General features: G+C 49.4%; 1 protein-coding gene across 1 annotated transcript; it reads right to left on the reverse strand.

The window, feature by feature from the left end:
* Nucleotides 1–14,602: 14,602 nt before the first annotated feature.
* LOC140219085 (neprilysin-1-like) lies at nt 14,603–15,391 on the reverse strand. Its single transcript, XM_072288966.1, has one exon. The coding sequence runs from the start codon at nt 15,389–15,391 to the stop codon at nt 14,603–14,605; it is 789 nt and encodes a 262-aa protein (XP_072145067.1).
* Nucleotides 15,392–15,741: the final 350 nt, after the last annotated feature.

The following is a 15,741-nucleotide window of genomic DNA, read 5'->3' on the forward strand; positions in this document are numbered from 1 at the left end:
CACCCTCCGCGCTTGCCTCCCTTGCGAGCGCTACGCAAACTTTCGCTCGCATCTACACTATAAAGGCACATTCACACTAGCGAGTCGGGAAGGGCACGCAACCGTCCGTCGCTTGCGACCATGCAGCAGCTCGACAACACCGACGTCCACACTTGCAAGGGCGACCTCAGCGACCTGCGGGTTGCTTTCTCGTTCGAAACGAGAACTCTCGAAAACGACGTCGTTTCGTGTTTGCGCGCTGCTTCCGGGGCCTCGCTGATTTGTTTAGCGGTTTACCACTCGCAATCGCAAGGCTGGAAATTCGAGCAGCGCGCGACTGGCCTGCGACCGTCGCTTTTTGACCATTGCCGCTTTTCGACCAGAACGGTCGCACGACCTCTGCGACTCGCATGTGTGAATGGGCCTTAAGGCGCGCGTCTGCGACCCTAGTGCATATGGACTTCATGCAGAACATCACGGAGACGACGATGGCGGAAATTCTGGAGGAGTGTCCGTATAACGTTTATGGCAGTAATAATAAAATGCAGTCGCACCTCCACATTGGTATTTATCGGTGCCGACGAATTGCAGGAAGCCGTCGGAGGTGGCGTCGTTCGGACCGATCCGGTGCCATCTTGCGTCTGGCGAGGACTGGCGACGAAACGCGGAGAAGGCTGCGCCGACAGCCGTGACTGCGTGCCTTCGTCCCTGGGTTTTCCATTGGCCCCAGTGTAGGCGTGGACACTGGGGCATTGCGGGCTGATGACGGCGGTTCCGGTTCCCGCAGTGGACTTTGGAAAGGCAGCATCGCGGTGCCGATCGGGCCTTGGTCCGCTTTGGCTGGGCTTGGACTCTTGGTGCGGATGTTTCTCGGTACGTCGGCGCCTGCTTGTCGGCTTCGGCATGGTGAATCGGGTTGAACGTTACGGGAGGGGGGGAGGCAGCTGTTTGTGGAACAAAGAGACAAGGTTATTAGAATGCTTCACACACACACACACACACACACACACACACACACACACACACACACACACACACACACACACACACACACACACACACACACACACACACACACACACACACACACACACACACACACACACACACACACACACACACACACACACACACACACACACACACACACACGCGCGCGCGCGCGCGCGCGACATCTTTTGGCGTTTCGGCCGCTGTGGGAGTTTCTGAGACATCGTAATTTCAGTCTTTACCCATCTTACAAAAACAATGAAGTCCATGTTTGCGATAAAGGAAAAAAATTGGAGTTCCCTTAAGCTTCGTCTTTAAGAGTGGAACACGATATATAGCGCTCTATGATCCCTGACTGCTTCTCACACTTCCCGGCAACTGGAGCGTATGTAGCCCTATTGTTTACAAGGAAACGCTGGCCACGAGCGCTGTGCACGAATGCGGGCTTTGTGGTAGAAACGCGGCCTCATGCGTGGGCCGCGATGCGGCGAAGGCGAGCGCCATCTGGAAGTATTGCAAGAAATCGGGCGCGCCGCTCCGTGGCCCCCAAGACGGCCGCGCGCCGGCGCGCGCAAATGGCGGAAACCGCGGCCGGTCTAACTGAAGAAATATCGGAAATGCTCGGGTTTTATTGAGGAACTATTGGTGAAATCCACACGCATTCGATTAGCATTCATTTCGGTGGCCATACTGTTTGTAGGCTCCGATACAATACGTGCGGATCTCGTCACCCGTTAAAACCAGCGGAAGCAGACGCAAATGAACAAACGAGCGGCCACGTTTCCGGACGGTCATATTTTCAGCTCGTGTAGCTGACGAATGCCTTGACACGATCTGCAGGCGGAGCTTATATAAAGTGACGCTCGAGAGATACCGTGCTGTATGTATGCAGTGGCCATCACTCTGTATATACGTTACCCGCCTCAGTCATATTTTATTCGCAGGGAACTAGCAATAACCCAGGCGAAAGCATCCACTTGAGCATAAAACATCGCTCTAGGCATGTTTATAACGGCGAGCACTTTCCAGACTACAGCTGTGAAGCTGCGTCCAACCTGAAAGCTTTCTCGCTGTAGTTCTATGGAGTTGTACACCTGTCCGGTGTAACTTCTTGTCTTGGCTGCACAGCTTCGGGAGACCAATAACGATGTTTTTTATGCTAAAGAAATGTTTAAGCAAAATATAATGGTTGCAGGCTTTTCCATTAGATTGGCGGCGTCTGTTTTGCGATAATACAGTCTAATCTTGTTCCACTTGGGTTGTAGATATAAGCCGAAAACATTCTTCAAATATATTCAACTGACCTAATGTAACGGCGTTCTGAATAAACTGGCACAATATATAGAAACATGTTCCAACTTATTTTACTAGCTCTAATCTCATGAAATAGCCACTGTTATCTAGAACAGTGTTCCGCAGACCTGTAACACTTATCCGGACCGTCGTTTCACACTCCTTTTACCTATAACAATGTTGAAGTATGCGGGACATCGCACTGCATAATTAAAATAGGTTGGAGGTAAGCGGAAAATATTAGCGCAAATTTTCACTTTTAACTGGAACTTAAGCGCAGCGAGGCTATGAATATATGCGCCGTGCTGGTTCAGCGGCTACGAAATTCTGATGCAGAGCGGAAAGGTCCCGGGTCCGATTACCGACTGCGTGGCCCGCATTGCGATGAGAGCCGAGTGAACGGCTGAGTGCTGTGATCTCGGTGAATGTTAAAAGGTATCATCACAGTTCAAATATATTCTACAGCCCCCAACTGCGATGCTCCCACAGCGCTAACTTATTTAGAGCGTAGAGACAAAAAATAAAAGAAAAGATATTTCGCACGATTCAGCTAATCAACCATTTAGCCACATTGTTGCCCACCTTCTTAACTAACCATGTTACGGCCAAGACGGCCTATGGTATCTAGAAACAAATATATATAAAAATACTTATTTTCATAGATATACTGTTCGGGCACTTCGCCTTACGTCATGGAAAAGGATGGAAAGTTGGGCGAGTTGGTACGGTGGCACGGCGCTCGTCCTGTCTGCTCCTTTCTGTGTCCGTGTTCACTTCGCGCTACAATCCAAGACTTCGCCTTACCTCTAGGAAACTGCTGGCGTACGTAATGATTGAGAACAGAACGATGATCAATACTTCACTGCGAGAAATGGGACTCAAACTTCGATGCATAATCGATCGCTGGATTTGTTATTCGATTTGTAAACATGCTTACAATTGAAAGAAAGAAAAGTAAATTAAGAAGCAGGCTGTTCAAGAAGGAGCAACTAGGAAAAACACCAGTACGAGATAATCATCCTTAAAACCAGCTTTCACAAATTTCAGAAATACATGCGGCACAGCGTGGAGTCGACGACGACCGTTACCAAGCGGTGTCTATATTCACGCATTCGTTCGCATTCATAGCAAGGACGCCTATTGAAATACTTACTACACAAAAATTCTCAGTGCCCTTCTACTCTGTGAAGAAGGATGACCAGCGAAGCTGTGTATGTGGGCCCCTTAATGGCGAACTGAAAATACGCCGGGGATCGGCTCGGCATTGCACGATCTTCGGTATCGGCCCACGTATGGGGAGTGCTTAACGCCTGCTTCACCGCCGCCGCGGGTCGGAACGGCATTGCACTATCTTCGGTATCGACCAACGTATAGGGAGTTTCTTGCTTATAACGACATGAAAATTTCCTTGGACGGTAGAGGTATAACGCTTCGCTGTAAAACGGCTATGGAACACTGGCATATATATGAAGAGCATGTATGAATACCAGAGGGCCTAGATACGATAGCCCAGCTAGGGTCGCGTGATTGCATACTGGCGCTCGGAAGGAACGCTTCCTGTAGCTTGCGCTTTGGCACTCGAGAACTATCGCGCAGGAAAGCGAGAACGCTGATGTGTTGTCCGTACCTCTCACTAGTGCAGTGATGCTGCCGACGTGCGTGAAGGAACGTCCTCGGGCTTGCTTGCTTGCTCGTCCGGTTCGAACAAACGCCGTTCTTCTTCCACAATCTCGTGACCTTAATGCGCGTGCTAACGCGCCCTTCTACTTCTTTCTACATAGGGGCTACCGCATAGCACACAATAGGGTGCCGGTTTTCGGAGGTACAGATTATTCGTGCAGCGAGCAGGGAAAATTACATAAAAAAGAAACGATGGAGAATAAACGTAGTACTTCTTTGAATATAACGCGATCACATATGTATGTCGAAAGGGAGCTACTTCTGACGACTTGATCCATAACTCGGTTCTACATGGTGCAGCGGAACGCTGTTAAAAAAATCAGGCAAGCTCGAATTGGGTTCACGACGCGTTATTACAAAGGCGGATATAGCAGCAGAATCTGAATGGTGTTGCGAAAGTCAAAAGTACGTCGTGACAGAGTACTAATGCACTCATGACGAAATTTGTTGAAGCATAGGATCAGCGAGGAAACGAAATTTTGCCGTGGATAGAATAACCTTTTGGGAAGTGAAAATTGTAGGGTGTATCATCTCATACGGGACAGTCGCTGCCCCGCCGAACTTAAGGATCAGCGGCAAACATACGACATTGACTGTAAACAAAGAAAGAGAACGAACGAACGAACGAACGAACGAACGAACGAACGAACGAACGAACGAACGAACGAACGAACGAACGAACGAACGAACGAACGAACAGAGTTGCAAGGTGGAAGAAGAAGCATGGCCGACGGGATCCGTTTGCAGACTGTGCGCACTAAAAGTTCGAGCCCCGAGAGTGTGCGATCAAGGCGGATGACCCAGAATGCCAAGCCATGCTGTTAGAGTGGGCTAAACGCGTCACGGCCGCATGGCCTCCATGCTAGCTCCTCTGCCAGAGTGTGATACTAATTTCGGCCTCCAATAAAGTTTGCTTTTTTTCTTTCTGAAGAAATCGCGTATAGGAGCATTGCGTGCCAGAAAAACGTGATCGTTTAATGCGTGTACCTTCCTGCCCTCTACTTTCAACTATTTGCAAGCCGTTCGGAGATTAGCAGGATGCGTTATTGGGCAAGTTGGTTCATTGTATTTGCACCTGTCCCGTCTTCTTCCTTGTGATCGTCTACAAATCGCATCCAATTTTTTCAAAGTTCGGAGATTGCTGAAGTCGTCTTTTGTCTTTGAGATCTACGGTTGAGTGGACGAAATGTATTATCCAAGAAATTGTCAAGTGGGAAACTTGACAAACTTGAAACAGTAAAAGAAAATAGAACACTGGTAGAGCCAGGCTACACCTGTCGCTCTTTTGTCTGATTCGCACTTTTTTTTAGAGCGCAGCTCTGGTCCCGCGTCGAACGTCGCCATGCCTCGTCGGCGTAACCTAGGGAACGTGGAGTGCAGCGGGAAATGAAAGAATGCGGTAGCAAGGAGTGCGCGAGGAGGAAAGTGGAGGAGGAAACCTTGAAGCACCAACAGATGGCGCTCACACGCGCTCATCCGCGGCAGCGGCGGCGCCGGCCGTCCTGGGGAAAGAAAAAATATACCCAGAAAGCTCGCCTACGCGCACAGCGTTCGCTGCAAGCGTTTCTCGGTAAAGATTACGGTTGCAAAAGCTGCCGTTGCCCTGATGCGGCAAGTGTGCGGCCGATGTATAGAAAGGGTGTTTTTTTTTAACTGCAGCAAATTTTTTTAAAGATTGCCTATGGCAGATAGCACAATTTTAACCCTTGATGTAAATTACTCGATGAGGCGGCCATTAATTGTACGAGAAGTCAAAATGTTCAATTGTATAAGTAAGATAATTACGTTAATTAACTTTCTAAGTAATTACTTTACGCCAGATATTTCAAAATACCAAATATAGCCGCCGAGTTCGCAAGGCGTATCCACTTGGAACGAATTCTCCGGACCGCACCAGTTCCAAAATATTAATTTTCAAAGTGTCTGATGAAATGCATTGGCGTTCTAATTACTTTCTTTAAGAAACTGCTGTTCTATGCATTGAAGCATCAAAGTTAATTACTCAAGGCGTAATCGCGTTGACTAATCAATTGAAGATTTTGATTTCTCGTAGAAGTAATGATCGCCTCATCGAGTAACCGAGATCAAGGGTTATCTGCCATAGGCAATCTTTAAAAAATTTGATGCAGCCAAAAAAAAAAAAAAAAGAAGGCACCCTGTAGAGCGCCGCTCATCGTGGCTGTGCCATTTGGTGCGATGAGTATTGCGATGCACCAATATATCGCGAAAAGAAAACACGTATAGAGCTGCGCTCAAATTTGGCATTAGGGAGTATCGTAATCGTCGGTGCATTTTAATATCTTCTATGTACTGTGGGTAATCTAGTAATCTGGGGTAAAATAAGGCAGCATATAATGCATGTTTAAGAGGTTGTTTTCTCTGGCATTTTTCTTGACTGACTGGTATAACAGCACGGCCTTCGTGGCTCGGATTGTGTCCGCGGATCAGCCCCTGAGGCCCAGGAAAAGGATATAGACTGTACTTATCCACGTTTATCGAATGAGTTATTTGTTGCTAACCACGCCGTGGTATGGCGTCGACAGTAATACAACGCAAGTTCAAAAATCACCAGGTCGCTCGCTCTTGTGGCACTGAGTTTGCCCGATTGTAAGCAGGAATGATTGAATGAATAGAATTAATTGACAGGAAAGACAGAGAGGTCGACCTGAGCTAGTGCGCTCTAGTCTGCTACTCTGCACTGGGGAAGAGGGAAGGGGAGTGAAAGTATTGGGATGGATGATGATGATAAGAGAAGTGGTGAGTGCTTATGTACGTGTGACAGTTGTCTCGCTAGAGCCGCTCGTCGAGCTTGGTGTCCTGCAGAAACTTCAACAATACTTTTGTTGCACGCATTGAAATTGCAGTGTCAGGCCATGGGCCGAGGATAGCTTCCTCCTCCGACAGTAGTTGTCTGCCAACGCTGGCTAGGAAACTGTCTAACGTCCTTCGCTCCAGCATATATGCTGGGCAGTCGCACAGTACGTGTTGCAGTGCTTCGGGCATCTGGCAGTGTTCACAATCAGGGCTGTTCGATTGGCCGATGAGGTTTGCGTAGCGACGGGTGAAAGCAACGCCGAGCAGAATCCTGTGTAGCAATGATGTTTTGCTCCGTGTAAGCTTCGGGGGCAAACAGAATTTACCGTCTGGGTCAATCATATGTAGACGTCTGTGAATGTTGTCATAGTGAGCTCTGTAAGCCTTTGTAAGGTGCTGCATGAGTGCCTTGATCATGGAGTTGGTGTCAGGTGGCGAGTAGGCAATACGTACTTCATCAGAGGAAGAGGAGGCTGATCTTGCCTCACTGTCAGCGAGTTCATTGCCAAAAACACCACAATGGCTAGGCACCCATTGAAAGGTGATCACGTGGCCACTTAACTCGTCACTGTGATGAAGTTCAACGATTTCCAGCACGAGTAGATAGTATGGTCTCCTTTCTTTAAAAAAGTATTTTAGCACCTGTAGCGCTGATTTGGCATCGCACAATATCGTCCATTTATGGGGTGGGGTGTCTGCGTTCTCATAAAACGGACAGCCTCCCGTATTCCCGCAAGTTCCGCAGCCGCAGATGTCGATTTGTGGTATAATCGAAATCGTCGAGTAATTCCAAGTTGTGGGATGACAAATGCGGTCGTTGTGGCAGATGGCGTGACCGAACCATCGGTATATACTTGTACAGTCCCACTATATAATGTAAATATATGGGACAGGGTGAGCTGCTTCAAGCCAATGGAGGAAACGTGAGATTTCTTCATGATTCCGGGTATCTGAAGCCTCACTAGTGGTCTTGGCAATGTCCATGGAGGTGTCGCGGGGATGTCGGTGGCCTGGAATCTTGCAGGTATAATGCTTGCAGGTACATGCAATAGCTTTAGAAAAAACACAGTCAAAGTTGGTGCTTGGAAGTGTTGACAGTGGATGGTGTGAGTGTCTGGTTAGCAGGCGAAGATAGGTTCGCACAGGTTCGCAAGACCTGTATATGTTGATTGGACAAGCCCGTGCTTCCGCTATTGTGCTCTTAGTTGACGTGCAGCGTGGCAAGCCAAGACATATCCGTAGTGCTTGTACCTGAAGGCTCTCCAGCGTGCGTATACAAGATGATCCCATGTTAGATAACAAAGGCATGCTGTAGCGTATGTAGCCCACAAGAAGTGCCTGGTACACTTGGAGCAAACTTCGCTCAGAGGGGCCCCATCTCAGTCCTGATATTACACGAAGAACGTGTATGAAGTTGGTCAGTTTAGCCCTAAGCGCAGTAACATGTTTGGTCCAAGAAAGACTGCGGTCTATTATCACGCCAAGAAATCTCTGGTGGGTGACTAAAGGGAGCGCCGTTCCGTCGACAATGATTGGATAATGTGACATTGATTTGCGCGTGAATGCCATCACTGCACACTTAGTTGCTGAGAGTTGCAGGCCTCTATGGCGCAAGTACTTCGCCGTTATGGTAGCCGCACGTTGGAGCCTTGCACGCACTTGTGGACGTGTGACCCCAGATGACCAGATACAGATATCATCCGCGTACGTACTGATACGCGCTGTTTCAGGTAGCTCGTCTGCAAGGCCCACCAGTATGATATTGAACTATATTGGGCTAAGGACACCACCCTGCGGAACACCCCTGCGAACGTCATGTCTATCAGTCTCGCCATCCGAAGTGGACATGAAAATGGTGCGGCCACTGAGGTAACTCTGCAGCCATGCATACATCCGGCCACCCACACCAATATCCTCGAGCGCCTGAAGAATCGAATGGTGGAATACGTTGTCGTAGGCACTTTTGATATCCAGAAATATTGCGCATACCAGACGAAGGCGTCTCTTTTCCTGTTGAACAGAAGATACTAGGTCGATCACGCCGTCAATGGATGATCGGCCTCTTCTGAATCCATTGATGAAATCAGGAAGTCCACCACTTTTCTCGAGTAGCCATTCCAGTCTGCTCAGTACCATCCGCTCCATCACTTTACCGACACAGCTTGCCAAGGCTATTGGCCGATAATGTGAGAGATCATGTGGGCATTTCCCTGGTTTTAGCAAAGCCACAAGACGACTGCACTTCCAGTGATTAGGCACAGTTGCTCTGTCCCACGTAGAGTTGTAGAGCGTCAGGAGAATTTCTCGAGCTTCTACACCAAGATGACAAATAGCGGATTATGTAATTCCATCTGGCCCAGGACAAGTTGACCGGCGGGAAGTAGATATCGCAGCGTCGAGCTCGTGCATAGTATAAGGCGCGTCCATACGGTGATCACTAGATGTTGGGAAAGTCAGTCGTGAATGCGTTGGTAAATCGTTTGAAGAGCTCACAAGTAATTTGCAGAAGTCGTCGGCGACGTCAACTTCACGCCGGCCTTGCCGTATGGCCACAGCGCTGAAAGGGTGAAGCTGTTGTGGAGGCGAGCGAAGGCTTCGTACAATTTTCGAAATTGTAGAGAGGTTTTCTCGGATCCAGAGAGCCACAGAATGATCTCCAGCGTTGTTTGTCAAGCTTGTCAAGGTGGCGCAGGACATGACGCTGAGCCCGGGGTGATGCAGTGACGTCTAATGGTGATTTGGTCCTTCTGTATTTCCGTTCTGCTCGACGCCGTATCGCGCGAAGTCGCTCGTACTGGTCATCAATAGGTGATCTAGGTGAAGGTGTGCTGAGGTGTTTTGTCAGCACCACTTTGTCAGATAATCAGATAAAGCGCCACTTTATCTGATTCCGACATAGCTTCGTCAGCTTTGCGGTATAGAGCCAAGACGTCGAGTATATATGAAACGTATGGCTCTGTAGGTGTCTGAACACGAGACGCAAGAGCCTTTCTCGCGGCAACGTTGTGCCCAATGGGGTCGCCGAACAGTTCCCGTAGCTTTTTTTTTGAAACTGTCCCAACTGGTTATCTTGTCGTCATGCGTTTGGTGCCACCGTCACACACGTGGGGTGCCGCCGAGATAAAAGATGACATTGGCGAGCATAATGGTCGGGTCCCACCTGTTATTACCGCTTGCATGTTCATAAAGCTTGATCCATTCGTCAACACCCTGTCCTTCCAGTCCAGAGAACACACCATGGTCGCGATGTTGGGCAACCGTGACGACTGGAGCAGTCGGACCAGCCGAAGCCGTTGCAGAGGCGGTCTCGTCATCGGAAGGCATGGTGACAAGCTCGATCTACCGATCACTTCGGAGTTCCGTGGCGAGGACGGGGACCGCTAACCTCCACCAGAGTGTTACGTGGAAAGACACAGACGAAAGAAGCTATTTACAGGCTATTTACAGCGGAGCCAGAGAGCCAGGCCGACACTCGCTTGCGCCAAAGGCACAGACCCACTTCGTCGTTCTCGCGGCGGCTCGTCTCTTGGGCATTTCGCGGATAATATCGAAATATTAACAAAGCCAAGGCTTACATTTGATGGGGTACCGAGCTTAGCTACGCTGCACGCTTCTGAACGAATTAACAGTATTTCAACCAATTTTAGAGCGCAGCTCTTAAGCGCCCGATCCTGCATTGAGAGTCAGCGTGCTCCGGCGTCGGCGGCGTGACCATGCGAAAGAGCAGAGCGAAGGATGAGAGTGAACGCAGAGATCACCGAGGAGCGAAGAAAGTAACCTCTCGCTTGCGCGAGAGCGAAGACAACGCCAGGAAGACAGGGGAGAAGGATGCTACAGTGAAAGTGTGAGGCGGAAAGCGGGAGAGCAACGGAGGGGAAACGGCCTGCGTATGCGCTGAGTCGCCGGCAGCCACGGCATCCGCAGCCGCGTAGGCGACCTCATCTGTGCTTCCGAGGGGAGCAGGATGGCGTGAGGTGGCAAGGGCTACACTCGTCCGCCGCACCAGCATGTGTGGCGGGTATCACTGCAGCAAGTGACAAGGTGAGCGGCTACGAGCAAGGCTCGATGTGACGCTCCCTTGGCTGTTGTCGCCGCTGACATTGGTCACCCGATTTCACCGCGACGAAGGGTCGCTCTCGTCTGGAACGAAAGCGTGAAAATAAAAGCGCAGTGCCGCGCGAGATGGGCAGTACGGCGTTGCTGACTACAATATAGCGCCAGAGTAGCACGCGTCGTCTGTATCGAAACAAAGCGCTGCATGAGCGGAGGTCTATCTGCGGTGGCTGCCCACGCGTCACCCGCGCGCTGCCTTTCGCGATCTCCCGATTAGCTCCGTTTGCAATCTTCCGCACGAAACATGCTGTCCGCGCCAGCTACGCTACTCATAGCGTTCTCTTTTCGATGTAAATCTTGTACTTATATAAACATAAGACACACGAAATGAAAACAATAATAGAGCTGAGCTCAATTGTCGCGTTAAGGAGTATCGTAATGGTCGGTGAATTTTGGACGTGAATTCAAATTACCGGTGCCGCACGGTATCTATGTTAATCTCTCTTTTTCTGCTACGATCCTTAGCTTAAATTATCAAATAACACAAGTAGTTACACGGTTAGCGAAACTTGTGATAAGCCCTGCTGTTTTTCTTTTTAACGAAGCTTTCTGCTTCGCCATTACGTCAGTGCGGCGTTAACGATTTCGAAATGTTTTTGTCTACTTGGGCCGCTCTTCTGAAGAGGGAGTTCCTGACACTTGTAAGTTGATTGTTTGCTTATCTTGAAGTGCAACGTAATCCTCCTTTTTTTGCCATACATTTAGCCGGTGCACAGCTGACGCCGTCAAAATCGATGATGTCAACGGAAGTTGGTGGAAGAACTAGAAGGCGGTGTCGCCCCATGTATCTTATTCTTACTTTCTTCTCTTTCTTTTTTCGTTTCATCGGGCCACTGTACAAGGTGCGACTGACACTTCTTTTGTATTGCTGAAATGCAATTTTTTAATCGTCTTTGTAATTGTAAAGGCAGCTTATAATTGGTAATTGTAAAGGCAGTGTTCTTATTGGCAGTGCTGTAACCTCAAAAATATATTTCAGTAAATAATCCGAGATCACGCAATATACTTTCAGAGAGAGAGAGAGAGTTAGCTTTATTAAATGTCCTTGCTTCGGTAAAGGGGGGCGGACTCGGGAGATACGCCCCACTGGAGCTACCCTTCCTCAGGTGGCGGCCAGACGTTGAGTCTTGGCGCCGTCGTCGGCCAGCCGGACTGCCCAGAGTTGGTTTTGCGGGCATGCGCTGAGCAGCACAGCCTCCCACTGCTCGGGCGCGGTGATATTAATTGTAGGGTTGGCGCTGCGTTTAATGGTGTCTGTCGCTGCGGGACATGTCCGCAGCAAAATCTTCTTACAAAAGCTTCCATCTCCAGCGATGCAAAGATGTGCGTAGATAATTTTAAAAATCCCACTGTTACTTGCAACAGTGTACCAAACTACGATGCTCGTGCTGGGCTAACTAAAGTGTGGGTCGAGACTGTTCGTCTAGCGTGGTTGCAGAGTAGTGACTCGCGCGTGAAAAGTGGACAAAAAAAAAAAAAAAAATAGAAGCTCGCGAACGCGTTCGCTTTGCCCACGAAAATTCTGTTAAAACAATTTGTATTGCCATTTGCAGCTGTAGCCACATACCCGGTCCACCAGTCATTATTAAAGCCGTGTGCAAGATTGACACCTTTAGGAATGTTACCATCGCCTTTGTCGGCCTCTGCGGCGATGGCTGGTGAAGTGGCCATGCCAAAATGGTCTGTCTCAAAAGTGGTAGTAGAGGAACGTAGTCGTTGTTCATTGCACATAGCATTGCACGATTCGACAACAGCCTTTTGAGAAATTTGCACTGCCAGCAGAGTGGTGCGCACCATTCCTTTCTTCAACCTGATAAATCACGATTTGCACCTCTATGCATATTTGAATTTCTTTGCATTTCGCCGTAGTATTGAAAAACCGCTATTGAGGAACAAGAACGCGCCGAAAGTACACGCAATACGTGGACAAGCGAGAACTGACCGCAGTTTATTTTAACCAAACAGTAATTGAGTACGTCATTAATCAGCAAGCAGTCTTAGTAACTCAAATCGGTATTGTGCGAACTGGGTTAAGCGTCAGCTTGACGCTTATTCACGTGTCGTGTGTTTCTTTCGGCATGCGCTCTTGTTGCCCAGTATAGCGCGTTTCAACGGAGCATTCTACAAGTACTTATAGCCTAGCTATACCACAACCCTTCTACAACGAAGCTGTACATAGCTAGCCGATGCGTCCTTCCATCCGTCAGTCTGTCTGTCGCCTGTACGCCGAAAACGCCTCTGGCGTGACCCCATGCTCATGTGCGAAAAAAAGAATGGAGAGGCGCACGATTGCCTGCGCCTGTATACTGTTGTCGTTGCTCTCCGTCGCAGCCGAGCGCGTGCGCAGCAGTTTCTCTTCGGCTCTGAAATGGGTGGGCCACGCAGCATACGCAATGCCGAGGAACAGGCAGCTTTTGATTAGCAATGCCGTGAGCCGAACTGGGAACAAGCTCGTCCGCGCCGTGCGGACGCTGCAGCCCAGGCACAACAGGCTCGTGCAGCCAAGCGCACGCCGCAGATGTGTACCGTGGATTCGGCAGCCTACCAACCCGTCGTTTAATGTACCGTCGGGATTAACTCAGTCATAAACAGAGACCACACGTTTCAGCTTCGCTGGTTAACCATCTGTACGGAGTGCTTGGGTGGCGATTTCATTGCTTTTTATCGAGCTCTACACTGGGATCTATCAATTGCTGCAACAGCGCGAATTGGCATCAGAAAAACGTTCTAAATAGAAATCTTTTAAAATGGGCCAATTGGTTCTTCATGCTTTGACTAAAGAAAAGGATAACGTAAGAAGTATTCCCAAAGCTTCTCACGCAAGGACCTTTGCTCATTGATCAGTGTTCGGGCTGGTGTGAAAACGAGGCAGTCGAGGCGTCGATGGCCAATCGAGGACGCATTTACGAGAAGACAGTTTCGCAGCATGTATCCTGCCTTGTGGCATGACTATGTAGCGAGAGTTAATCACACGCCCAACCTCGAGCTTAAACATCCCTTGCAAGGAGCGAGTGAACATGTAAAGGTATGGCATATAGTTGCGTTTTCCCGTGAAGTTTATAATCTAATCGATGACACGCAGTGCATTGCTAGAACAGCTTGAACAGCCATCGCTTTTTGAAGCGGGACACCGGCAAAAACAATCGAAGCACCTATATTAATTACCTTATATACACCTACAAAGCAACACAGTCAATAGAACACAAAACAACACATTTACTTCGTGGAGCGGTGTCAACATGAGCGGAGATACAGGATCTTACGACTCCACAGCGTCAACCCACGGTTAACCGGACTTATGGCAACGTTCCCATAAGTATACGAATAAAAAGAATATAATGATGCGAACGTTTCCTCAGATGAGTCAATACAAGCGAAACACGTGACCGTATAAAGGAATGGTTCTTCGACCACTCTTGAACTGCACGTGCTCGGCTGATGTCACAAATTAATTTACAAAACCATATCACTGAAGTTCTTGTAAACGCTGCAGACTGAATGCAAAAGTTTCGTCAATATACACGACATTCAGCCAAATATTGCCTCACAAGAGATATGGGCAGCAAAATTTACACGCAGGAAAGCTTACAATATATACAGAACCGAAGCAGAATATACAGAAAAGAAAGTAGCGCATATAACGTCCATGACAGAGCGCAAAACCACGGCGGCACATTTAAACATGCGATATGGCACTAACTGTACATAAACGAGGGCAGTAGTAGGCGAGAGGTCACGCGAAGAACGAACATTTTTTCTCCGGGTTCATTTTGCTGCCCTTTGGACATCTGAACTCATCGGCGAAAGCCCAGGAATTGCGAACGACCTTGTTGCAATCTGCAGCGATGCTGCTTCTACCACCGGGGCTAGCGCATGCCATGTAGCATAGCGTCATGAAGAAAACCTTCAGTTCCGGCAGATCCTCGCTCAGGGCTGTAGGTTCGCTCTCGTTTCGAAAGCGCGATTCCTCCAGCGCGGAGTAGGCGATCTCCAGTGCGGGCACATCGGGAAACGCGCTCCCGCTGTCATCGGCGCCGTGCTGGCATTGCGACCTGGCTCTGTACGCCTCCAACGCAGGAGCCGAGAAGGTGGAGTCGCCGAGCGCGATACCGTTGGGCGCCCACCTGATGCCTTCGTCGTCGATGGCCCTGACTAGCTGCAAAGCCACGAGGAAGAGCAGGCCGCCATACAACATGCCCTTGGTACCATGGCTGTAGTACGCTGGCTTTGCAACGGCGCCCATCGCCACTTGCACTACGTTAGATATGTAGTCGTAGTCAGCATACGTCGAGAAGTGGCTCCCGAGCAGCAGAAGCGCCTCGCTGAACTCCGGCGTCTGGTTCATTCGGGCTTCAGCTTGCAGCGCCTGGATCCAGTATTGGGCAAATGACGGCGCTTTCTCGGGAAAGTTGGCGTAAAGTCCCTCAAGCATGTTGTTGCCCAGCAGAGACTGTCGCGGCCAGAGGGCCATCCGTATGGAGGCGACCTTTTCGACAGCCCTCGCCCTTTCCTCGTCGCCCATCCAGCGGGCGCTGTTGATCTTTCCCACCGCTGTCGACACGAGGCTCTGAAAGCCGGCGTCGATCGCCGTTCGGTCTTGGTCCGTGAACCGGGCGTGGAAGCCGAGGGCCAGTACGAGAACCTTGTAAGCGACTTGTCTTGTGCGCGCAAAAAGCCGCAAGATACTCTTTCGCTTTCTCTTCACTGCCGTGATAGCCCACGAGAATTTAGTAGTCGGCTACGGGGCCGTAATACTGCAGAGCCAGCCACGTTATGTGCATGTTGAGCTGCACTTCACTGTACTTGGCCAGTAGCTCAGAGACCGTCCTGATGTACGATATGTCGCTAACGGCGATCTCGTCGTCGTCAGTT

This window comes from Dermacentor andersoni, chromosome 6 (assembly GCF_023375885.2).
Source record: "Dermacentor andersoni chromosome 6, qqDerAnde1_hic_scaffold, whole genome shotgun sequence".
NCBI lineage: Eukaryota > Metazoa > Arthropoda > Arachnida > Ixodida > Ixodidae > Dermacentor > Dermacentor andersoni.